The 25,102-nt window shown below is 40.1% G+C and overlaps 1 protein-coding gene across 1 annotated transcript in view; it reads right to left on the minus strand.

The window, feature by feature from the left end:
* The window catches only part of CARNMT1 (carnosine N-methyltransferase 1), a 47,407-nt gene extending 26,505 nt beyond the window's left edge, over positions 1–20,902 (minus strand). Inside the window, exons 1-3 of the mRNA XM_054500101.2 lie at positions 20,397–20,902; positions 9,733–9,928; positions 8,748–8,911 (exon numbers count right to left, since the gene is read on the minus strand). Of these exons, the coding sequence (XP_054356076.1) occupies positions 8,748–8,911; positions 9,733–9,928; positions 20,397–20,824 (788 nt within the window). The 5' untranslated portion in view covers positions 20,825–20,902. The remainder of the gene's footprint in view (positions 1–8,747; positions 8,912–9,732; positions 9,929–20,396) is intronic.
* Between the last annotated feature and the right edge of the window lie 4,200 nt (positions 20,903–25,102).

Consider the following 25,102-nt stretch of genomic DNA (forward strand, 5'->3'; position numbering starts at 1 on the left):
TATCCCAGGAATGCAAGGGTAGTTCAACACAAGAAAATCAACTGATGAAACACATCACATTAATGGAAGAAAAAACATATACATCATCTCAACTGATGCAAAAAAGATATTTGACAAAATTCAGCACTCTATCAGAAAAACCTTTAGAAAACTTTAAGAAAATTTGGCTGGGCGTGGTGGCTCACACCTGTAATCCCAGCACTTTGGGAGGCCAAGGTGGGCGGATCACTTGAGGTCAAGAGTTTGAGATCAGCCTGAACAACACGGTGAAACCCCGTCTCTATTGAAAATACAAAAATTAGCCGGGTGTGGTGGTGGGCGCCTGTAATCCCAGCTACTCAGGAGGCTGAGGCAGGAGAATCACTTGAACCTAGGAGGCAGAGGTTGTGCTGAGCCAAGATCGTGCCACTGCACTCCAGCCTGGGTGACAGAGCGAGACCCTGTCTCAAAAAAAAAAAAAAATACTAAGAAAATTCTTCAACATGATAAAGGGTATTTACGAAAGTCCCACAGCTACTCAATGGTGAAAGACTGAAAGCTTTCTCCCTAAGAACAGAAACAAGGAAACAAAAGGCATTCAAATTGGAAAAGAAAAGGTAAAAACTCTCTTTTTGCATAATGTGATCCACAAAGTATCCCTAAGAAAGCTAACAGAGCTAATAAAGCAAGATTGCAGGGTACAAGATCAAGACACAAAAATCAGTTGTGCTTCTACTTCATTAGCAACAAAAATTCTGAAAAGTAAATTAAGAAAGCAATTCTATTTATAATAGCATCTAACACAGGGATGTCGAATCTTTTGGCCTCCCTGGGCCACACTGGAAGAACTGTCTTGGGCCACACATAAAATAACACTAAAAACAGCTGATGAGCTTAAAAAAAAAAAAAAAAAAAAACCCTCATAATGTTTTAAGAAAGTTTACGAATTTGTGCTGGGCCACATTCAAAGCTGTCCTGGGCCGCATGCAGCCCACTGGCCACGGGTTGGACAAGTTTGATTTAAAAGAATTAAATACATACAAATACATCTATAATTTTTTTTTTCTTGAGACGGAGTCTCACTCTATTGCCCAGGCTGGAGTGCAATGGCACAATATCAGCTTACTGCAACCTCCGCCTCCTGAGTTCAAGCAATTCTCCTGCCTCAGCCTTCCAAGTAGCTGGAATTACAGGCGCATGCCACCATGCCCAGTACAAATAAAACACATTTGTATTTTAGTAGAGACAGGGTTTCACCATGTTGGCCAGGCTGGTCTTGAACTCCTGACCTCGTGATCCGCCTGCCTCAGCCTCCCAAAGTGCTGGGATTACAGGCATGAGCCACAACACCTGGCCACATATGAATAAATCTAACCAAAGTCAAAGACCTATACACTGAAAACTACAAAACACTGCTGAGAGAAATTAAAGCTCTAAATAGATGGAAAGACATACTGTGATAATGTGTAAGATTTAACATTGTCAAGACCTCAGTACTACCCAAAGCAATCTACATATTCAGCACAATCCTTAATCAAAATTCCAACAAACTTTTTTGCAGAAATGAAAAAACCTGAAATTCACAAGAATTACAAGAGGCCCCCAAAATAATCTTGAAAAACAACAAAGGGGGACTCACACTTCCTGACTTTGAAATTTATAAAACTATGGCAATTAAAATAGTATGTTATGGCATAAGGACAAACACACAGACCAATGAAACAGAATATAGAGTCCAGAAAAAACCCACATATATGGTCCACTAATTTTCAATGAGTCTACCAAGACCATTCAATCAGGAAAGGACAGTCTTTTTTTTTTTTTTTTTTTCAACAAATGTACTGGGAAAACTGGACATCCATATGCAAAAGAATAAAAAGTTGGATTATTACCTTAACCACATATAAAAATTAACTCAAAATGGATCAAAGACCTAAACTTAGGAATTAAAACTATAAAAACTTCATTTTTAAAATTTTTTTCTTTTTAACTTTAGAGAGAAGCCTTTGCAATGTTGCCCAGGCTGGGGTGTAGTGGCTATTATTAGAGGTGCAATCACAGCACACAGCACACTACACCCCTGAACTCCTGGGCTCAAGCAATCCTCCTGACTCAGGGACTACTGGTGTTTGCCACCATGCCCAACCCAAGTATTTTTTTTTTTTCGGTGTAAGTAACCCATACCAAGTATTTCTTAATGTTGCAAAGATATTCCTACTACTCTGACGCAGGAAAAATATTAAAATCATCAAACATGAAATAAAAGGTGAGATACATATGAAACTTCAGAAAGCAGTAATATTCCTACACTGCCATATTTCTAGATGCAAGGCTTATGGACAAATAAGTGATTAGTAGAAGCAGCTAACATGCAAATATATTAGAAATTAAAATCACTTAATGATTCAGTCAGCACCACCCCTCTCCCCACCCCCCAGCCCACTAGTGGCCTAATAAGACTAAGGAGAAATGGTTTTTTTCTGATCATTAATATTACTTTATTGTCTACTACTCCTTTACATGCAATGCCTGGCATTCAATAAAAAAACTTAAGAAACATGCAAAGAAGCAAGAAAATGTGGAACTCATTGTTATAAGGAAGCCTTCAAGAAAACAGTCGCACAAACAGAATGTAAGAATCATCAGGTAGGGATTTTAAAATAACCATGAAAAGTACGTTAAAGCATGTAGTGCAAAAGGTAGATCATGTATACAAAGAGATAGGGAATTTGGGTACAGAGAGAGTATATGTGTAGGGGTGTGCATGTATATGTAAGTGCTAGAAATTTTTTAAAAAATCAAAAAATGAGTATAAGAGATAAAAAAAACTCTTATAAAAAAAGAAATTCTTCTTATTATTATTATTATTTTATTTTATTTTTTTTGAGACAGAGTTTCGCTCTTGCTGCCCAGGCTAGAATGGCATGATCTCAGCTCACTGCAACCTCTGCCTCTTGAGTTCAAGGGATTCTCCTGCCTCAGCCTCCCAAGTAGCTGGGATTATAGGCGCCCGCCACCACACCCAGCTAATTTTTTGTATTTTTAGTAAAGACAGGGTTTCACCATGTTGGCCAGGCTGGTCTCGAACTCCTGACCTCAAGTGATCCACTCATCTCAGCCTCCCAAAGTGCTGGGTTTATAGGTGTGAGCTATCACCCCAGGCCAAGAACTCTTTCAAAGGACTTATCAGCAGATTATCATAGTAAATAATCAGTGAAGTTGAAGTTAGGTTAACAGAAATTATCCAAACTATACTATAAAGGGCTGGGAGGAGAAGGAGCGTGTGGAAAGAGTCATGTGAAACCTAAGAGATGCCATGAAATGGTTTAATACTTAATATACATGTAACTGGAGTACCAGAAGAGAAAGAAGTAGAGGAAATGATAGAGAAATAATGTGAAGAGACATAGCAAAGAATTTCTGAGTTGATGATCTAGATCTACCTAAACCCCAAGACATTAGCAAACCCTAACCAAGATAAATACAAAGGAAACCACATTTAAGACACCTCACAGTCAAACTGCTAAATAATAAAGGTGGAGGCAGGGTGGGGAGAATGGTGGGGAGAATGGGGAGTAACTGCTTAATGGGTATGAGGTTTTATTCCGGGTTGATGAAATGTTTTGGATCTACACAGTGGTGGTAGATGTACAATACTGTGGAAGTACTGTCCCTGAATTATTTAAAATGATTACTTTTGTTATATGCAATTCACCTCAATAAAAAACTGAGGGAAAAAGACATAAATATATAATTCTCAAAAATAACATGTAACATGACCCTTTAACATATGAAGATGTTCAGTTTCACTCATCATAAGAGAAATGCAAATTAACACTATGCCAACATACAATTTCCCACCCATCAGGTTGGCAAAAGGTCAAAAGCTTAAAACTACAGTATTTGTCAGGGCTGTGCATAAACAGGCACTTTCATACACTGCCAGTAGACAGACAAAACAGTGCAACCCTTATAGAAGAATATAGTAATGACTGTGGCAGACAGACCCTGTAGTGGTGCTCCCACGCTTCCTACCTCCTGGTCCCCATGTCTTGCTTCTAACCAACAGAATATGGCAAAGGTGATGAGATGTCCCTCCTGTGATTGTCATTATTATTATTATTGAGACCGGGTCGTGCTCTGTTGCCCAGGCTGGAATGCAGTAATGTTATCACTGCAACTTTGAACTCCTGGGCTCAAATGAGCCCCTTGCCTGGCATCCACCTCCAGAGTAGCCAGGACTATACAAGTGCATGCCACCTCACCTGGCTAATTTTCAAATTTTTAGTAGAGATGAGGTCTCACTACGTTGCCCAAGTTGGTCTTGAATTCCTGGCCTCAAGTGATTCTCCCATCTTGGTCTCTCAAAGTACTGGGATTATAGACATGAGCCTTGACACCCAGCTCTATGACTGTTCAACACTGTAAGACGGTTGACAGCTTGCTTGATCTAGACACCCTCCTTGCTGGCTTGATGAAGTGTTCCTTTTGGGAAAGACAAGGAACTGTGGGTTGCCTCTAGGAGATGAGGCAGGCTTCCAACTGACAAACAGAGAGCAGCTAAGACCCTCAGTCCAACAGCCACAATGAAAACAATTCTGCCTCAGTACTACAACTGCAATTAAACAAAATGAAATATGAGTGACAGATTCTTCCCCAGTCAAGTCTCCAGGTGAAAACACAGCCCAGCAGACACGTGGATTGCTGCCTTGTAAGCTCTTACACAGAAGAACCAGTTAAGCCAAGCCCAGACTCCTGACCCATAGAAACTGAAATCAATGTGTTATGCAGCAATCCCACTTCTAAGAATTTAAATTAAACAGACACTCTCCTGCACACATACCCGATGAAAGGAACTGAGATTTTTCTGCTAGCAAATGTGAGCTTCAAGGTCTTGATGCCAAACACTATACATCCTTGACCATTTGAGATGTGACTGAATATCACTTATATCTGAGCTCTGAATGTACATTAATATGTTGGGTCAGTTAAGAGCCCACGTACTGAGGGTCTTCAAGTTTTGGGGTTTTTTTGTTGTTGTTTTTTCTTTGAGATAGCCTTGCTCTATTGGCCAGGCTGGAGTTCAGTGGCAGGATCTTGGCTCACTGCAACCTCTGCCTCCCGGGTTCAAACAATTCTCCTGCCTCAGACTCCCGAGTAGCTAGAATTACAGGTGTGCACCACCATGCCCAGCTAATTTTTGTATTTTTAGTAGAGACAGGGTTTCCATGTTAGCCAGGCTGATCTCGAACTCTTGACCTCAAGTGATCCATCCGGCTCAGCCTAAGTGCTGGGATTACAGGCGTGAGCCACCACGCCTGGACAGGTCTTCAAGGTTTAAGAATTTTTTAAAAATTAGAGCTCCATTTTTCTTCAGAATGATCCATGCCCAAATACAGAACCATGTTGACAGTGGGTTACAGAGTTTGCATGGCAAAGTTCAAGTTGTTACACTGTGTTTTTAAAAAATCTTATGTATATGTACTGTTAAATCAGCGACCATGAGATCTACTTATCAGAACCAGGAAGATAAATTCTTCAGAGCTAGTTCAACTGATACTTCTTTTCCTCAAAACTTGGTGGACTGTCGGGGAAAGGGCCCCACAATTTTTTGTCTTTGTTATTAGCTCCAATTCTCATAAGTATATACAGGCCCTATAATTGCAGCAGAAAAAAATGTATGATGGAAAATTTCCATAACCCACGCACTGAGACCTGAAAAATCATCCTTACTGGGTATCATTTACTATGGTGCAATTAAGTGCCAACCGATATTTCTCACCATGGACTGGCAGGAACTGCTGCAAAGAAAAATAAACAGATCCTTCTGCATTATTTATATTCTAAAATTTGGTAAGGGGAAATCAGGAGAAATTACTTCTGAAATTATATTATGGATTTTTTAAAAGATTATCAAATAAAGTTATTTTTAAATAACATTATACCTCCAATAATATAAAAATACGTATGCATAAAGTTATTAATTTTAGCATTATGTATAATTGCTAGATACTGCCAACTACCTAAATAGCCTAATGTAGGAGAAAGTTGGTTGAATAAACTATGATACATCCAAATAACAGAGTAATCTTCAGCTGGGAAAAAAAAATGACTGAAGATCTCTGTGAACTGATAGCATAGCTATTTCCAGGATACACTAAGTGAAAAAAGCAAGGTACAGAATACATGTATGGTATATTATCTTTTGTGGATGACCAAAGGGTAATTATAAAGAAAAAGAAAAGGGCCAGGCACAGTGGTTTATGCCTGTAATCCCAACATTTTGGGAGGCAGAGGCAGGAGGATCACTTGAGGCCGGGAGTTCAAGACCAGCCTGTTCAACATAGCAAGACCCCTGTCTCTACAAAAAATATTAAAAAATTAGCTGGGAGGCTGAGGTGGGGGGAGTACTTGAGCCCAGGAGTTTAAGGCTACAGTGAGCTACGATAACACCACTGCACTACAGCCTGGATGACAGAGCAACACTTTGTGTCAAAAAAAAAAAAGAGAGAGAGAGAGAGAAAAAAAGAAACACATCTACTTACTTAAAAAAAAAAAAAAAACCCCGAAGAATAAAAGGATGAATAAACAAGATGCCAATGATATTGATTATCCAAATGGGGTATAGAATAAAGGGAGGGAATAAAACACTAGGAGGCTGAGGATTAAAGGGAGAGCTAATTTGGGTAAACTGCAAAGAATAAATTCACTATACAACCTTAGTCTAAGGGAAAAATAACTATTAGCAAATCCCGAACTCCTTTTAGTAGGTTTCTTTTTCACAGAGGTATGGATGAAGCAATTCTGAAACCATTCTGTGTGCACTGTAGACAACTGGGCGAATAAGTAAATGTACTGATGTTGTTGGAAGCGAGATAAACAGATACAGAAAAGAGGGAAAACCAAGGACAACTCTGTAGAGTTGGGACTGGAATTAAGAGTTATCAGTATGAACCACAGTAAATTATGAAACTTGAATATAGACTGTAAATTACCTAACAGTATTCAGGGTTAAATTTCCTCAATGGTTTCAGACACACACATACATAATGCAAGGGAAAGAGGGAGGGAGGGAAGAAGGAAGAGGAAACAATAAAAGCAAATGTGGCAAAATGTTAAAAACTGGTGAATTCAGGTACAAAGTATAAGTGAATTCAGGAGGTCTCCATATAATTCATGCAATTTATCTGTAATTTTAAAGTTATTTCAAAATAGTTAAAACAGCCGGGCACAGTGGTAGGTGTCTGTAATCCCAGCTACTCGGGAGGCTGAGGAACGAGAATCACTTGAGCCCAGGAGGCAGAGGTTGCAGTAAGCAGTGCCACTGCACCCCAGCCTGGGCAATAGAGTGAAAAATAAAAATAATAAATAAATAAATAAATAAATAATAATCAATAAAATAAAATGTCCCAACAAAAAATAGAGAGAAGAGACACATACGTATTGAAATTTCTGAAAGCATATACTCAAACGTAAAGTTGTCAATCAATAAGGAGGCGAAGGAGAGGAGGAAAAGGAGCCTCTCTAAAAGATCTTTAAATAAGACTGAATTCCATCTAATAGCTTTCGTTAAATATATACCCCTAAATCAGGGGTTCCTAACCTGGGACAGAGGTTAGGTGGATTAAATTCTATCCATCAAGAGGTCTGTGGATAGAATTCACTGAGTCTCTGAAGGGAATGGGAAAAAATTACATTTTAATTTCAGAAACTGATTTTTTTTCTTCAATTACGGATGCAGGCAACAAACAACAATAGTTTTAGCAATACCTATGACTTTATCACGAAGAGAAATCACACATATTTTCACTTCACATTAGGTGAAGTTCTCAAAACAGTGTATATCCCATTCAGCATTTTCATAATACAGTAATTACACTTGTAGCTAAATTGTATTTAAAGTCATATATGATTTAAAAAAACATGCATCACAAATTTACTGTTTAAATATTTTGATAACTGTATTTCAAAATCACTGTTTTCTTTGTAATCATATGCACTTAATAAATTTATTCACTTAAAATTGTTATTCTGGGCCAGGTGAGGTAGCTCACACCTGTAATCCCAGCACTTTGGGAGGAAGACACAGGCGGATCACTTGAGGTCAGGAGTTCGAGACCAGCCTGGCCAACATGGTGAGCCCATGTCTCTACCAATAACATAAAAATTAGCCAGGTGTGGTGGTGTAAGCCTGCAGTCCCAGCTACTTCGGAGTCTGAGGCATGAGAATCACTTGAACCCAGGAGGCAGAGGTCGCAGTGAACCAAGACCACACCACTGCACTCCAGCCTGGGCAAGAGAGTGAGACTGTCTCAAAAAAAAAAAAAAAAAATTATTCTGAAAAGCAGACCATGGGCTTCAGACTGACCAATGGTTCCAAGGCACAAAAAAGTTAAGAATCTCTGCTTGCTCAGAGGTACAGATCCCTCACTTGTTTACAACTATGTCATAATGAGGGGAATTAAAAGTTTACTTTTTTTGCTTTGCCATAAAGCAAATTATAAAAAGATACACATCATTGATAATTTTCGATCTAACCTTATTATTTAATTTCTAAGTAATTTCCCCTAAGCACCAGCACAAAAAATATTCAAAATAATAACTGTAATCTCACACAGAGCATCCAATAACAAATGTAACACTTACACATGTAAAACATACAGACACACAGCAACTATAACAATGAAGCAAGACTGTGAAACATTTTATCAAGAAACTCAAGTGTTCATACACTTTAAAAACTTGGTTAAAAACAAGGTACTATTTACCATCTCTCTTTTGGAAAATTTTTTAAAATTTCTTTAATGATTGGCTGGTAACAGGCATCCCTTTCTGCTTTCCCAGTTTCACTCCAGTCTCTCACAAACTGTTTCAACGTGGATTTTAACTTATCCATGTCAAATGTAGATGCTGGCATAATCTTTCCATTCCCCTGTTTAAAAAACAGACATCAATTAGCTTCTGAGAGAGTAATCCACTTATATTATGCTTAAATAGACATGCTACTAAGGGGCTATATAGGTGGTTTAGTGGATAAATCACTAGCCTCTCACCTCAACTGGGGTTCAAGTGCAGCTTGAGATCCTAAATGAAAAGAGTTTGGTGGTCTCACTGCTACCCTCAAAAGATTAAGGTCCATTAATCATAAAACCACCATATAATTAAGCAGTCTTTACTCAGGAGAGGACCAAACTGAGCTGCTATGGAGACCGAACATCCTCTCTAAGAGAGGGAAGAAAGTCCCTCCAGGTCATTGATGGGGCAGCATGGAGAGGCTCACACTGGAGTGGCCCAACTGTATCCATCCTGTGGATACAAAAAGAGGACTTCAGTGTCTATGTACTGCCAGTCCCTTGAGATTTATAAGTGAAAACAATTTCTTACAATAAAAGATGAACAGCAATAGATACAAGACACTGAAAAAATACGAGTTAAGCAAGGGAAATTAATTTCCAGCTAGTAAAGTTGCTTTTAAAAATTTAAGTCACTAACCCTGTATCCCAAAACAGAACATTATGTTAAAATGCATCAAAATCCCAACAGTTATATTAGTACTTAAAAAAGGAAAACCAGTGAACAGATCCAGTCTCTGGCTATTAAGCCTAATCAAATGACTGAACATTTAAGTTAAAACTTTCTGAGTAGAGCAAATAGCCTGTGCCAGATTATAAAAATGAAATCCAGAAAATAAAAGCCCTCAAAATACAGAGGTTGACCCTAAAATAAACACAAATAGAACAAACTTTCACATACATCTTCTCCATATTCTTTATTTTCAAACATATGTATGCAATCATTCACAATGGTCAGTAGTATTTCTTGATTATGATCAATGCATTTCCGGATCTTGTCCAAGTGAAGAAGAAACTGAGGAAGTAGTTTCTGTTGGTTAGCTGGAAGTGATCGAAACTGTCTTTCTGTTCGGTTCACTCGCTCATGCATACTGGTGCTAAAACATAAAAGGTGTTTTTTAAATTCACAAAAGAATTCTCACCAGAGGCCAATCTTACTTTAAGGTTGTCTTTCTGTACAATTATTTCCTTATTATGCTGGATACTGTCCTATCATTTACAATCTGTTGCCTTTAAAAAGGCATTAACTTAGAAAGTTGTAAATGTTTTTACTTTATTACAAATCCTTCTCTAAGCAACCAAAACACAAATGGTTTATCACTAGTAAAAGTAAACATATGCACCAATTAGAAGAGGAGAAAGAAGATTAATATACAATTAATTTATTTTTGTGTTTTAAACTTAAAATTTTCAGCAAAACCAGCTTTAGATTTTTCCATCTTTAAGTAGCAAAATAAATACTGCTATGAAATTATAATACACACAAAATATGTCCTGAAATTAACTAAAAGCTAACCAGGTTGAATTTTTTAAAATATCATAGAAGATCTTATATACTACAAATTACTAAGCAAATAAAAAATTAAAATTCTGTAGTGTTTTACTTAACAATACCCACAATTTGCATTCCAAAAACGAACCCAAAGGTCACTTGGGGGACTACTTATTAATAAAACCAGAAAATAGAACATCATTTTTACTTATATTTACTTATTATTATTATTTTTAAGAGGGATTTTCGTTCTTGTCGCCCAGGCTGGAATGCAGTGGCACAGTCTCGGCTCACTGCAACCTCTGTCTCCCAGGCTCAAGCCATCCTCCCACCTCAGCCTCCCAAGTAACTGGGACTACAGTCATGTGCCACCACACTTGGCTAATATTTTTGTATTTTTTTGTAAAGATGGGTTTCATCATGTTGCCCAGGCTGGTCTCAAACTCCTGGGCTCAAGCAATCTGCCTGCCCGGGTCGCCCAAAGTACTGGGATTACAGACATGAGCCACCATGCCTGGCCATAAGAACATCATTTTTAAAAGTTAAATATATACTCACAGTATATCATTTTTACGTTGACAAGATGGCCAAAATTTAAAATCCTGACTATATCAAATTTTGGTGATTGGTGAAAATATGGTGTAATTAGGACATTTACACACTAATGGTAAGTGCATACATCAGTGCAACCACTTTGGAAAATTAAATTTAGAGCATTACCTAGTACAACTTAGCATGGTACTTGCCTTATGACCTAGCAATTATATCCTAGAAACTCTTGCAAATGGGCCCCATGAAACATGAACAATCTTTGTCATAGCACTGTTAGAGATAAGAAACAGGCAGGCGCAGTGGCTCATCCCTGTAATCCCTTGGCACTTTGGGAGGCCAATATGGGCAGATCACTTGAGGTCAGAAGTTCAAGACCAGCCTGGCCAACACAGTGAAACTCCATCTCTACTAAAATATAAAAATTAGCTGGGCATGGTGGCGCCCACCAGTAATCCCAGCTACTTGGAAGGCTGAGGCAGGAGAATCGCTTGAACGCGGGAGGCAGAAGCTGCAGTGAGCCGAGATTGCACCACTGCGTTCCAGCCTGGGCGACAGAGTGAGACTCCATCTCATAAAAAAAAAAAAAAAAAAAAAAAGGAACAAAATATCTGGAAACAACCCAAAGGTCTATTATCAGAAATTATCATATAGTTACTGTAGAATGAACAAATTACAGTATAGTTATACAGTGGAATGCAGCGAAATGAGTAAATTACAGCTCATACAATGAGGACTAAACGCTGATCTTTTTTATTTTTTCTCTCTTCTCCAAGTTCCTAAGAGGCCTGGGGCGTCATGCCTTACAAATTATAAAATCTCGTTGGACAGGTTTTTATTAACCCTATATAATATGGCTTACTTTCCAACCTAACTCTGGTATGGCATCTTATGACAAATAGCAGATTCAGAAGGAAATCAGAATATTTTACCCCAAAATATATTTGACATTTTGAAATGGCTGCCACATGGCCAATGGATTTCAATGGCCCCACAAAGCCATGTTTCCTAGGAGAAATATGCATCTGTCAAGAATCTCCATTAATGCAACCAGGCCTTCCCTTTCTAGGCCTTACCTGGATCCAGGAGAGATTCACTGAGAGCCTGACAACATTAAAGTCTAAAAAGTAACATTTAGTATCTCTTCCCTCTTAGGACTGCTACCTAGGAGGCTTCATTTAACTTAACAAGAACCTTGGCCTTCACAAGCCCCTTATCTTAACTCAAGCATTCCTTTCTACTTACCATAGCTTACCTCTATCAACCAACTACCAACTGAAGAATCCTTAAAACCCACCTATGACTTGGAACCCCCTCTTTAAGATGTCCTACCTTTTGGGTGAGATCAATGTATACCTTCCATGTAATTCCTGTATCTCTAAAACATATAAAACCAAGCTGTAACCTGACTACCTGGGGCGCACTTTGTCAGGGTCGTCTGAGATCGTGTAACCACAGGCTGCGGTCACTATCATATTGGCCCAGAACAAACCTCTAAATATATTTTGGCAGAAATTGGCTACTCCCATCACCATCTGGATAACCTCAAGAACATATACATTTGTTGAAAACAACTGCTGGAAAATACATAATGTACAATTGCATTTCATAGAAAACTAAATATTATTTAGGGACTGAGCATATGTGGAAAAACTACAAAGAAAGCAAAGAAGTAAAAATTCAGGTTAATGATTCTGAGGGTGAAAGAGACAGGATAATGTTTTTTTAAAAACTAGGTGATTGATAAGTGTTCACTGTATCATTCCTTACATTTTATATCTATATATGTATGTGTGTATGTTTAAATGTTCTTTGGTATTAATTCAATATTAAATGAAAATGGAAGTATTTTTCATTTTCTATTTCATTTTCTTTTTCTTTTCTTTTTTTTTTTTTTTTTTGAGATGGAGTCTTGCTCTGTTGCCCAGGCTGGAGTGCAGTAGCGCGATCTCGGCTCACTGCAACCTCCCCCTCCCAGGTTCAAGCAACTCTCCTGCCTCAGCCTCCCCAGTAGCTGGGACTACAGGCACGTGCCACCATGCCCAGCTAATTTTTGTATTTTTAGCAGAGACGGGGTTTCACCATACTGTCCAGGATGGTCTCCATCTCTTGACCTCATGATCCGCCTGCCTCCGCCTTCCAAAGTGCTGGGATTATAGGCGTGAGCCACCGCGCCCAGCCTTCATTTTCAATTTCACTTTCATTTTCAATATCTTTGTCATTTGGTTTCTTAAATCTTTATTCATCCAAACAATTTTCTTATTTTTACCCTCTGCCAAATTATTCCAACTGCCGAACAGTAATGAACTTCAGAAGAAGCTCCTGACAAGCAAAAACCTGGCTGGTCGCGTTTTTACAAGCTTGTGTTTGGTGGCTTGGTGTGGGGGGCCCTTAGGGATAAGGTGAAGAGATCCACTGACAACCCCCTCTGGAGAGAGTATAATAATGAGCTTTGAAGTCAGAAAGATCTGGGATGAAATCCAGGTTATGACACCTATTTGCCACATGACACCAGGCAAATTACCTCCTTCCTTTGTCCAACTCTCATATACAGAAGCAAGATAAGAATGAACAATGATGATGATCATGGAAGCTACCATTTATTGAGGTTTAATAAATACCAGGGACTAAACCAAGTCAGTTAATACTGATTATTCCGAAAGATCTTCATAATTAGGTAGGTAGCATTACGTTCTTCTGCCTAGCAGACAGGGTTTCATTGGAAATAACGTACTCAAAAGATTTAGCCCAATAGCTGAAAACACAGCAAGCACTCGAAATATATATACTATATATATACCTACTGTTTAATATACTTTATAGAGTATATATAGAATATACTGTATAGTAGTATATATATACTACTATATACATACCATATACATTATATACATAGTATATATCTACTATATACAGTATATATACTATATACGTAGTATATATAGTATAAATAGTATATATAAATAGTATATATAGTATAAATATATATACTATATATAATCTACTGTTCAAAAAGGAGTAGGTATATCTCATTTATATCACTAAAATGTTCAAAGTATGAAAAATGTAGAAATTAAAAGTACTCAGGGAAAGAAGGCCTAATAATTCCTCTTCTAGAGGGAACCACTTCTAACCTTTTGGCACATTTCCGTTTTGCTTAATACAAAGTTGCAGTGGCTCATGCCAGTAATCCCAGTATTTTGGGAGGCCAAGGTGGGAAGCCTGTTTGAGGCCAGGTGTTCAAAACCAGCCTGGACAATATAGCAAGACCTTCCTCTCTACAAAAAAATAAAAAAAACAAAATTAGCCAGGCGTGGTGGTGCATGCCTGTAGTCTCACCTACTTGGGAGGCTGAGGTAGGAGAATTGCTTTAGCCCAGGAAGTCAAGGGTGCAGCAAGCCATGATTGTGTCACTGCACAATCATGCAGTGACAGAGCAAAAACCCTGTCTCCAAAAAAGAGAAGAAAAAAAAAAGTCATCTAGCATCTTACTTTTTTTAAGCTGAATATTGGCAAATTATAATTGTCTATATTTGTGGGGTACAAAGTGGATGCTCATCATTCCATCTTAGGTAACCAACAGTTACTTAGCTATTTCCCAACTACTGGGCATTTAGATACTCACTTGTTTTTATGATGAACATTTTGTGTTCAAAATCTGTCTATAATTTAGGAAAAAAATTAGCATAAATTCTCAAAACCAGAATTACCAGGTGAGAAGGAATACTTTTTTTTTTTTTTTTTGGAGATGGAGTCTCACTCTGTCACCTAGGCTGGAGTACAGTGGCATGATCTCAGCTCACTGCCAGCTCTGCCTCCCAGCTTCAAGCGATTCTTCTGGTTCAGTCTCCCAAGTAGCTGGGACTACAGGTGCACACCACCATGCCCGGCTAATTTTTATATTTTTAGTAGAGATGGGGTTTCAACATGTTGGTCAGGCTGATCTTGAACTCCTGACCTGAAGTGATCTGCCAACCTTGGTCTCCCAAAGTATTGGGATTATAGGCGTGAGCCCCTACACCTGGCCATGAGTTAGTATTTTTAAGGCTCTTGATATAAAATGATGTGCAAAAAGACTCCATAAATTTACATTCCTAACAGCAGAGTATGACATTAAAGGAACTAAAATGGCCACATCAAGTTAGGCAAACAGCAGAGCTTCAACAGTTTACAATTCACTGTCAACAGACTGAATAGCCTCACAGAGCTTTCTTCCTCGTGTTTACTCCCGGGCTCTGGATGCCCCACAACTTCCCTCTCACCACACCTCAAAACTCATATCCAAAGTGAACTTAGCACATGCCCCACAAAAACCTGCCCTCCTTCCTTCATGGCTAAGATTAACAAACGCGCCCAAGTTAGAAATTAAAGGAGTCATCAGCCGGCCATGGTGGCTCACGCCTGTAATTGCAGCACTTTGAGAGGCCGAGGTGGGCAGATCACTTCAGGTCAGGAGTTCGAGATCGAGACCATCCTGGCTAACACGGTGAAACCCTGTCTATACTAAAAATACAAAAAATTAGCCGGGCATGGTGGCATGCGCCTGTAATCCCAGCTACTTGGGAGGCTGAGGCAGGAGAATCGCTTGAACCTGGGAGGCAGAGGTTGCAGTGAGTTGAGATTGTGCCACTACACTCCAGCCTGGGTGACAGAGCGAGACTCAAAAAAAAAAAAAGAAATTAAGGAGTCATCCTAAATGCCTCTTCTCCTAGTCCCACAATCAATAAGCCCAGGATACTTTTCAATTCTACTTCCTAACTCCTCCCCTGCCCTTCCTGCCCCACCTCTAATCAGAAGAATTATTCTAAAACACAAGTGTCATCTTGGTCATTTTTCAATATCTCTGTATTTCAGCATATGTAAAAAGCAATAAATGTTCAGTTACATTCCAACGGGTGCCACTTTTGGTTTTCCATGGAGACTACTTATCACCAAGTAATATCAAGGTTGCAAGGGTGAGTTGAGATGAGTTATAGATTGGTTACAAGAGCTGTGAATTTTGGATACAGAAGTAACTACACAGAGCAGGATGAGATCCTTAAACCCCTGGTTACTTAATGGTGTGCAAAGCTGCCATAACATACATCCACCAGTGACTCTTAAAATAGGTGGGATCTTACTAAAGTTGAGAATATAGTCCAATCCTTATTATACCCTTATAACTGGGGCTAACTTCACTATCCTGCACATGCTTACCCTATCAGAATTGCTTTAAGGCAGGGGCCCATTTGCTACTTGGTTTTTGTACAGTCTTATTGGTACACAGCCACACTATTTGATTACACAAAGCCTAAGGCTCCTTCCATTCAAGGGCAGGGTTGATGAATTGTAACAAGAGACCACTTGGCCTTCAGAGCTTAAAATATTTACTGCCTGGCCCTTTTAAGAAACTCTGCCAAACCTGCTTTGAAGGAGTATTTTACAAAAATCAGACTCTCCTTGGTTCTGAACTAAGTCAGCATCAGGAGGTGACATCCTCTTGCTGGTAAGAGGAGAAAGTAAACTTAGTGGCCATTTTTCCCCAATGGCGGTATCTCTACCTCCAACTCTCTCTAGAAACCTGGTGTCAGCAGTGACCTCAACTCTGATTTAGTCACCTGTCATCAGGGTGAGCCCATACCAGGTCTGATCTAAAGGCCATGGTCACAGGCCCATTCCTCTGCACCTAGTTGAACTACTCTAGGAAATCCAAATAGAAAAAAAACATAACTTATCAGAAATAAAGCCTGGCCTGTCTTGATTCATTTTAAATCTTTATTAAATACCTAACATTAAATTTGTCTTACTAGTATAACTCCTCATTAATGCACAGTAAAATTTTAGGTAATGATTTTGGATTTTAGGTCAGATTCTACCACAACTGGATTGTGTAACCCTGAGCAAGTTGCTAACCGCTTTGTGTCTATCCACATCCTCACCTGTAAAAATTAGCTCTAAATCTCAATATTAAAAAATCTCACCCCGTTGTTTCTAAAAGTAAGAAGTTTCTGAAAAGACTTTCAGCTTTTCAACTCTAGTGTTTTCTATGTGCTGAGGTGCTTCATTCATAACAAGACTGGGTTATAAAACTAACATTTTTGCTATTCAATACAAATGAGCTATATCCATTTTTACCTTAATGAGAATGTCATCTAAGCAAAATCTGTAGGAATCACAAAACTGAGACCCATTAGAAAGAGAAAATATTAATCAAAAGGCATTCCTTGCTTTATGACCTTTTATCTAAATCTCCTACATATTAACTAAAAGACATTTTGCAGTAAAATTGAACCCTGCAAAATCTGGACATACAGCTGACCCTTGAACAATACTTGGGTCAGGCGCACCAACATCCTGTGCAGTTGAAAACCCACACCTAACTTTGATTCACCAAAAATTTAACTACTAATAGCCTACTACTGACCGAAAGCCTTACCAATAACATAAACAACTGACAGACATGTTGTATGTTAATATATTACGTACTATATTCTTACAATAAAGCTAAAGAAAATATTAAGAAAGTCGTAGGAAAGGGAAAATACATTTACACTACTGCACTGCATTTATCAATACTGTAAGTTTACATTATTTGATTACAAGATGAATCCTCTGTCTGAAATGGGGTTGGGTGGCAACCTCCAGCTGCAGACCTCTAGCTACAGTACATATCAAACAAATCAACTTTTTCTTGTAATGTCTTGACTTTTCTCTGCTTCTTGGGAGCACTTGCAGCATCACCAGTGTCACATCAGGTGGGACCCATGGTGTTATTTAAGGTTTATGGTATTGCATTAAATTTGATGAAATCTGTTTACTGCTATACACAATTTACTTGACAGACAAAAGCAGAGTGATTATTTTAAGCAGATACTGGCAACATTTGAGCTTACTGCAAAAGCAACAGGAAGTGGCTACAAAATTATTACAGTAGTACTGTATCTACTACAGATAATTTTATGCAACTAAGATTTAATGCTACATCTTTGCTTGTTTACATTTATCTCAACTGCAAATAGCTCCATGTAAGATCTGTGTTTGTGTAAGTTTTGATAAATTTTAACTTTGTATAATAGATTTGTGTATATTTTATGGTAGTAAATGATAAACTAGTATCTACACATATGCATTCATGCCATAATTTTTTCTTAATTTTTTCACTATTTCTAGGCTATGCAAGTTTGCTAAGTTTTTCAAATTGTTGCAAATCTCAAAACAATTTTCCAATATGTTTATTTAAAAAAATTTGTGTATAAGTGGACCCGTGCAGTTCAGATCCATATTGTTTAAGGGTCAACTGTACTTGCTAAATGTGTAGAACAGGACTGTCCATCACAACCTACTTCGATAATGGAAAAGCTTTTATTTGCACTGTCCAATACAGCAGACTCTAGCCACACGTAGCTATTGAGCACCTGAAATATGGGTAGTGAAACTGAGCAACTAAATTTTAAAGCTTATTAAATACTAATTAATTTTAGCTTAAATTTATCCAGATATGATTAGTGGCTACAGTTTAAGTCCAGAAGATCACAAAATATTAGAATGTAACAATCCACTGTTCTCTGCTACATAAGCTTTCTGTACCCCTAGGCTTTAAGTGACATTTTAAAAAGCTTATTTTTGATGTTATACTATTTTCAGTCCAAGTATTTGAAGTGTTTCAAGAGAGTACATACAAATAAAAACGATTTTTTAAAAAAAATGAAATGTCCTGAATCCAACATTACACTGGTAAAGAAGAGAGTATAGGAAATAGTATCACAACCACTAGAATATTCACACAAGATCTCTTCTCTATATTGCCACACTTCAGTTCCTGATCAACCCCTACCCCAACAAAGTCCCATCCCATACTTACCCATAAATATCAATTTTAAATTGGTCCTATTAAAAGGAAGTACAACTACACACTTAACTAAATGGTCCACCATATTCCCAAGACATTTCCCAATATTCTTTCTAGATTTTTCAAAAGCAAAATGTACCAGACTTTTCTGTATCTCCCACTCTTAGCTGTCTGATGTTAGCTGCCTTTCCTAACTTTATGGTTCTTTCAGTCACAATTCCTGCATCAAATTCAATTCTCTGATGGTCTGCCTTGCTCCCTCTGTTACTACTAAATCCGGAGAAATAAAATATCCAAACTACTCTTTTGGGCTCCGTAAAGTAATGCTGTCCCTTGTCCCTATTTCTGGGTTTAATCAGTAAATTATTTCATCAAGATCTTCGAAGTTCAAAAGTTCCTATCACATATACAATCAGATTCCAAATAACTTTAAGCTTTCACTAAGCAAGCTTCTAAATTCAGACCAGTAAACTAATTTAACTATCAGTCAAAAACTTGACAGACTATTTGGGAATAAGAAATGTATTTCTTTGCTACTATTTGTTTTGTTAAAAACAGAGCTTAAACAACATATGCCAAACACTAGTGACATAAAAATAAATAAGACTCAGCCCCTGCCCTTGAGGAGGTCACAGCAAAGCAAGAGATTTATAAAAACAACTATAATACATAAGATGAACAATATAAAAAAACTTTGCATAAAGCACAGCAGGAACCCACCTATGGGAACAGGTTTACCTGCGTAGGAGGTCATGTCTGTCTGATTCCAATTGCAGCCTCAGAACATAGTCACCGGTGGACTCGTATCTCTTACGTGAATAAAAGTGTTATCTTCACCTGAAAATCCAGTTGATTTAAGTCCCTTTCAGCTCTTGGAATTATAATTTTGTGATTAAGCTACTTTAACATCTATCTAGAAGAAATGTGGAAGTTAGGGAGCTGTTTTTATGAATGAGGAGCATACTTAATGGTCCTACCTAGCACACCAGGGAGAATTAGATACAGATTTGCAGAAAAAAAGAACGTAAAGGCAGCTCTTATTGTGACTTCTCTCATTTCTCTCCTAATAATTAGCAAATTTTAGAATATCCGGACCACTTCCGCCCTTAATCACCCACCAGTTAAAGACACTGAGCAGCATCATTCAATCGCTCACACAAAAGTGCAAGTGCGTTCACAGCGCCAAAGAGGGGGTGGGTGGAAATCTTAAACTGCTCTTACAAGCACTGGTAACAGTTTGGGAAAATACGTCCTACAGCATCCCACGCGTAGGTGAACTTGGGCTCTCCGTGTGTTCAGTTTGGAGGACATCGACCACACACACCAATCAGCCCAGCAGTGGACGATTCTACCACCATCGTCTTCTATCTGAAATTGTTACAGCGCTTCTCCGGTCACCCCCATCGGCCTCAAAGCCAAACCTTTACGAGGACGGAGGCAGGAAAGCTAATCTGATCCTGAGGTCAGAAGACACGAGGCTGTGCAGCAGACGGCGCGGCGGACACGCGGGTGTGCAGCGCCGGGAGGGGCTGGGGTGGTGCGAGGTGACTCGGGGCCCGGAGGTCAGCTGCAGCAGCCGGGTCCCGACGCCTCGGAGGCGTGGTGGCGGGACGGCGAGCGCCCCCGTTCCGGCGGGTCCGCCGCCACCAGTGGGCGCCCCGACGGTCTGGGCCGGGGTCCGCCACGGGCTCCTTACCCGTAGTAGCGGAAGGCATTAATGATCTTCCAGAAGTGCTCACGCTCAAGCCTCTCCTCCTCCTCCTCGGTGCTGCGCGTGGCCGCCGCCGCTGCCGCCGAAACCGCCGCGGCCGAGCCCCAACGCCCAGCGGAAAACTGCACTTCCACCTCCTCGCTGCCACCGCCTCCTCCCCCGCAGCCCTCGGGCAGCCGGGAGGTGGGCGGCGGAGGGCGACGCCGTCGCTGCATCGCCGCCGCGGCCCTCGGCCTGGCTCGCTTGCGTCTCTCCGCGACCGACAGCGTGGTGGCGGCTTCTTGGCCTTCCTCTAGACGGCGCCCGCCGCGGACATGCCCCCAGCTCGCGGCGCGCTCCGCCCCCGCCACCCTCAGGCCTCCATCCGCGCTGGGCTCCGCCAGGTCTTCAGGGCTCCCAGAACCAACGCGCATGCGTGTGCCTTGGTACGCGGAGGGCCCGTGCGGTCTGCGCTCATTTGCTGCCGGGGTTTGGAGACAGCGCGCTGACGTCACAACGACGCTTCCAAGGGCGGGGCCGAGGCCCAGTGGTGGGGGGCAGAGGAGGAGCTCGTAGGTGGGGTGGGGTTGGCACTGTGGTTACCTGTGCGCGGCCGCGTGGGTGGGACTTAAGAGCTTGCGAGTGCCGGATTGTTGAGCTGGAGGGGCTGAACGCAGTCCCGGGCACTAGCAAGGACGGGAAAGGCAAAAGGGAAAAGTTCGGCTTTGATGATTTTATTCGGAATTTTTATTTCAGAAAGCCTAGAAGGAACGTCTTGTATCCACCCGAATTTAAGTTTTAATTCACTTCCTAAATGAATTCCTGTTTTTAATTACTTAAGGGGGTCGGAAGTGGGCGCCATCATCTTTTCACTTTTTTTTTTTTTTTTTCCCACTCTGTCGCTTAGGCTGGAGTGCAGTGGTGCGATCTCGGCTCACTGCAACCTCTGCTTCCTGGGTTCAAGCGATTCTTCTGCCTCAGCCTCCCGAGTGGCTGGGATTACAGGCGCGCGCCACCACGCCCGGCTTATTTTAGTATTTTTAGTAGAGATGGGGTTTCACCATGTTGGCCAGGCTGGCCTGGAATTCCTGGCCTCAGGTGATCCACCCTCCTCGGCCTCCCAAATTGCTGGGATTACAGGCGTGAGCCATCGCGCCCGTCCCATCGTTCCAGTCTTCAGGGGCTTGCGGCAGTCCTAATTCCTCCTTTACTGAGGATGGCAGCAGATGAGGAAAATGCAAGGACCTTCTATCCAGCACCTGGTCTTGGGAAGACCATGACACCTACCAGCATCTAAGGGTGGCTCTTGGGAAATAACTTATTCTGGGGCCGGGCGCGGCGGATCACGCTTGTAATCCCAGCACTTTGGGAGGCCTAGGTGGGCGGATGACGAGGTCAGGAGATCGAGACCATCCTGGCTTACATGGTGAAACCCCGTCTCTACTAAAAACACAAAAAATTAGCCGGGCTTGGTGGCGGGCGCCTGTAGTCACAGCTACTCCGGAGGCTGAGACAGGAGAACGGCGTGAACCCGGGAGGCGGAGTTTGCAGTGAGCCGAGATCGTGCCACTGCACTACAGCCTGGGCGACAGAGCGAGACTCCGTCTCAAAAGAAAAAGAAATAACTTATTCTGTTCAATTTAATCCACCACCCAGCAAATGAGTCTTACAAAGTAATGATAAAAGGGAAAGATTGCTATATTTGAGGGGTTAAATATGCCCAGTGACCACAAAGTCTGTTAAAAAGTTACAATCATATTGAAAGTGAAGTGGCTTCATATTTTCATAATTTAAATTAATAGTTGAAATAAAGGTAATGCTTAAAATGACTTAACATTTTTATATAAAAGTTTTCTAAAATGTGAGTCTATTAATAGTAATGCAGTAATACATGTTTCAAAATTCAAAAAGAAAGTGCAAAGGATTACAAATATGAATTGGAGACAGTCTCGCTCTGCTGCCCAGGCTGGAGTGCAGTGGCACGATCTCAGCTCACTGCAACCTCCCCGCCTTCCAGGCTCAAGCGATTCTCCTGCCTTAGCATCCCGAGTAGCTGGGATTACAGACATGCGCCATCACACCTGGCTAATTTTTTGTATTTGAAAATACTAAAGTAGAGACGGGATTTCACCATGTTGCCCAGGCAAGTCTCCCTGAACTCAGGCAATCCACCTGCCTGGGCCTCCCAAAGTGCTGGGATTACAGGCGTGAGCCACCACGCTCGGCCAAGTGTGAATAATTGCTTTCTCTGTCTCTGGCCAGCTATGTTCCTCTCCAGACACAATATACCAATTCCTTGCCCATTCTTCCAGATTTTTCTATCTAATGTCTGTTTTTCCAAACACTAATTGTTCGGAAGTTATGTATAAACTCTCATAGTAGTAGCTGTTTCTAATACTGTTCTCATGTAAACATGCACACAAGTTTTACATGTTGTAATTCGTTACATGTATTGATATAGCTCTGAATGACCTAATTGATAAAGGCCAGAATGTCATGGATAAAGATAATCAGCTCCATACTTTGCAATATCCTCGGAGGTAGAACAAACATTTTCAAATTAAAGTTATGTGCAGAGGCTTGCTTGACTCTGTCTCCTAACTTGGTGAGTCTTAGAGTCTGTGTCATGAAGGTGCTCAACTTTAAACTCAATTGTGATCTTACAGGTGAGGAAACCAGGGAATCAGAGATATTAAGTGATCTTCATACACCCACCCACCTCTCATACCTATATTTTATCAGTATTTGTTTATGACTGTGACTGTACTTTTTAAATATTATGCTAGCTAACATTTGTTTAATTAATATTTTTCAAATTGTTTTCCCAGTTTATCACCTTATTTGTCCCTTAGCTCTGTGAACTAGATGTCATTATCTTGCTATAAGAAATGAAGAAATAGACTCAAAGAAATTAATTTTCCTGCCCAGGGACACATAAATAGCAGAGCTGAAGTTAACTCACTCACTCATTCATTTATTATTTTTTTTTTCAACAAACATGTTGATTGCCTTCTATGTTTCTTTGTCCTGAGCTGAAGGCAGCAGAAGCTACAAGTATGGGCCTCTCATTCTCACTTCGCCACCTAGTAATTCCATGACCTGTATGAAACATTATGTAAAGCTTCAATTGCAATATTTCTTATATTTCTTTTTCTTTTCTCGCTTTCTTTTTTTAGGGTGGGGTGGGGTGCAGAGTCTGGCTCTGTCACCCAGGCTGGAGGGCAGTGATGTGATCATGGCTTACTGAAGCCTTAACCTCCTGGCCTTATGTGATCCTCCCACCTCAGCCTCCTGAGTAGCTGGGACAACAGGCATGCGCCACCACTCCTGGCTAAAGTTTTTTTAAATTTTTAATAGAGATGAGGTCTCATTATTTTGCCCAGGCTGATCTTGAACTCCTGAGCTCAAGCAATGTTTCTGCCTTGGCCTCCAAAGTACTAGGATTACAGGCATGGGCCACCAAGCTCGGCAATTGTAATATTTATAAAATAGACATATTACCCTTTTTACAGGGTCACTGGGAGGAATAAATGAGATAAAGACTGAAAAATGCCTGGTATATAGGCTCAATAAATGTTAGTTACCTTCCCTACTCTCAGTTGTCTTTAGAATAAAGTTTTAGCCTTGTTTTAAAACACTTTTCTTAGGACTTCCTTGACCTAACTTCTTTGCAGTGAGTTTCTTCCACTGATATCTTCTCAAGCCACAGAGTGATTTGAGCTGAAAGATTTGGAATGTTTTCATCAGAAGGAGACCAATTAATCTCCAGGAATTAATATGTGAAAAGCACCATCGTGCTTTTGTTAGTTATTCTGAAGAACTGTTGGTTAAGCACTTAAACTGCTTACATACATTTGCACACTGCTGCTGGAAATGTAACATGGTGCAGCCACTCTGGAAAACAGTGCAAAGCAGGTTTGCTGTGCACTGGTTACCAACTGAGTCTGATGAGACAGAACACCCATGTGTACAAGTTACATGAAGTGAAGTTATTATTTACAGCTAGGCAACAAGGGACAACCGAAGCATAGGATTCATTGTGAGCCAATCTCCCGAGACTCAGGAAAGTTGCCCCGGGAGGATGGAGTCTCATTTGTGTGTACCCCATTTGTACCACAGCTGAGTGACCCTGGAAAGCAGACCATCTTGGGTTTTATATTCTGGAGGCAACATGACATGTTGGGCTAAAATGATGAAGGACATGCTGTTTCTAGGAGGGACTGGAAGAGAGCCTGGGCTGTTTCAGCCAGTCCCTCCTTATCTCAGGATATTGCATTCCTAGCACATTCTACAGTTATTCTTGAGAACTATTAATACAAGTGAGAAACTGGGGAGAATTTGGTCAGTCCAAGGCCACTGGGAACTGTCATGCAAAGAGTATAGTGATTTTTTTTTACAAAACTGAACGTGCACTTACCATACAACCCAGCAATTGCACTCTTAGACATCTATCTCAGATAAATGAAAACATGTACACACAAAAACCTGTACATAAAAGTTCATAGCAGCTTTATTTGTAAAAGCCAGAAATTAAAAACAACCCAAATGTCCTTCAGCAGATGAATGGTTAAACAAACTGTAGCTACTGAGCAATACAAAGTAATGAACTCTTGATAGATGTAATAATTTGGAAGAATCTCAAAGGGATTATGCTGAATGGAAAAACAAGGCAATCTTAAAGGGTTACATACTGTATGATTGCATTTATTTTA

This window comes from Pongo pygmaeus, chromosome 13 (genome assembly GCF_028885625.2).
Source record: "Pongo pygmaeus isolate AG05252 chromosome 13, NHGRI_mPonPyg2-v2.0_pri, whole genome shotgun sequence".
Lineage (NCBI taxonomy): Eukaryota > Metazoa > Chordata > Mammalia > Primates > Hominidae > Pongo > Pongo pygmaeus.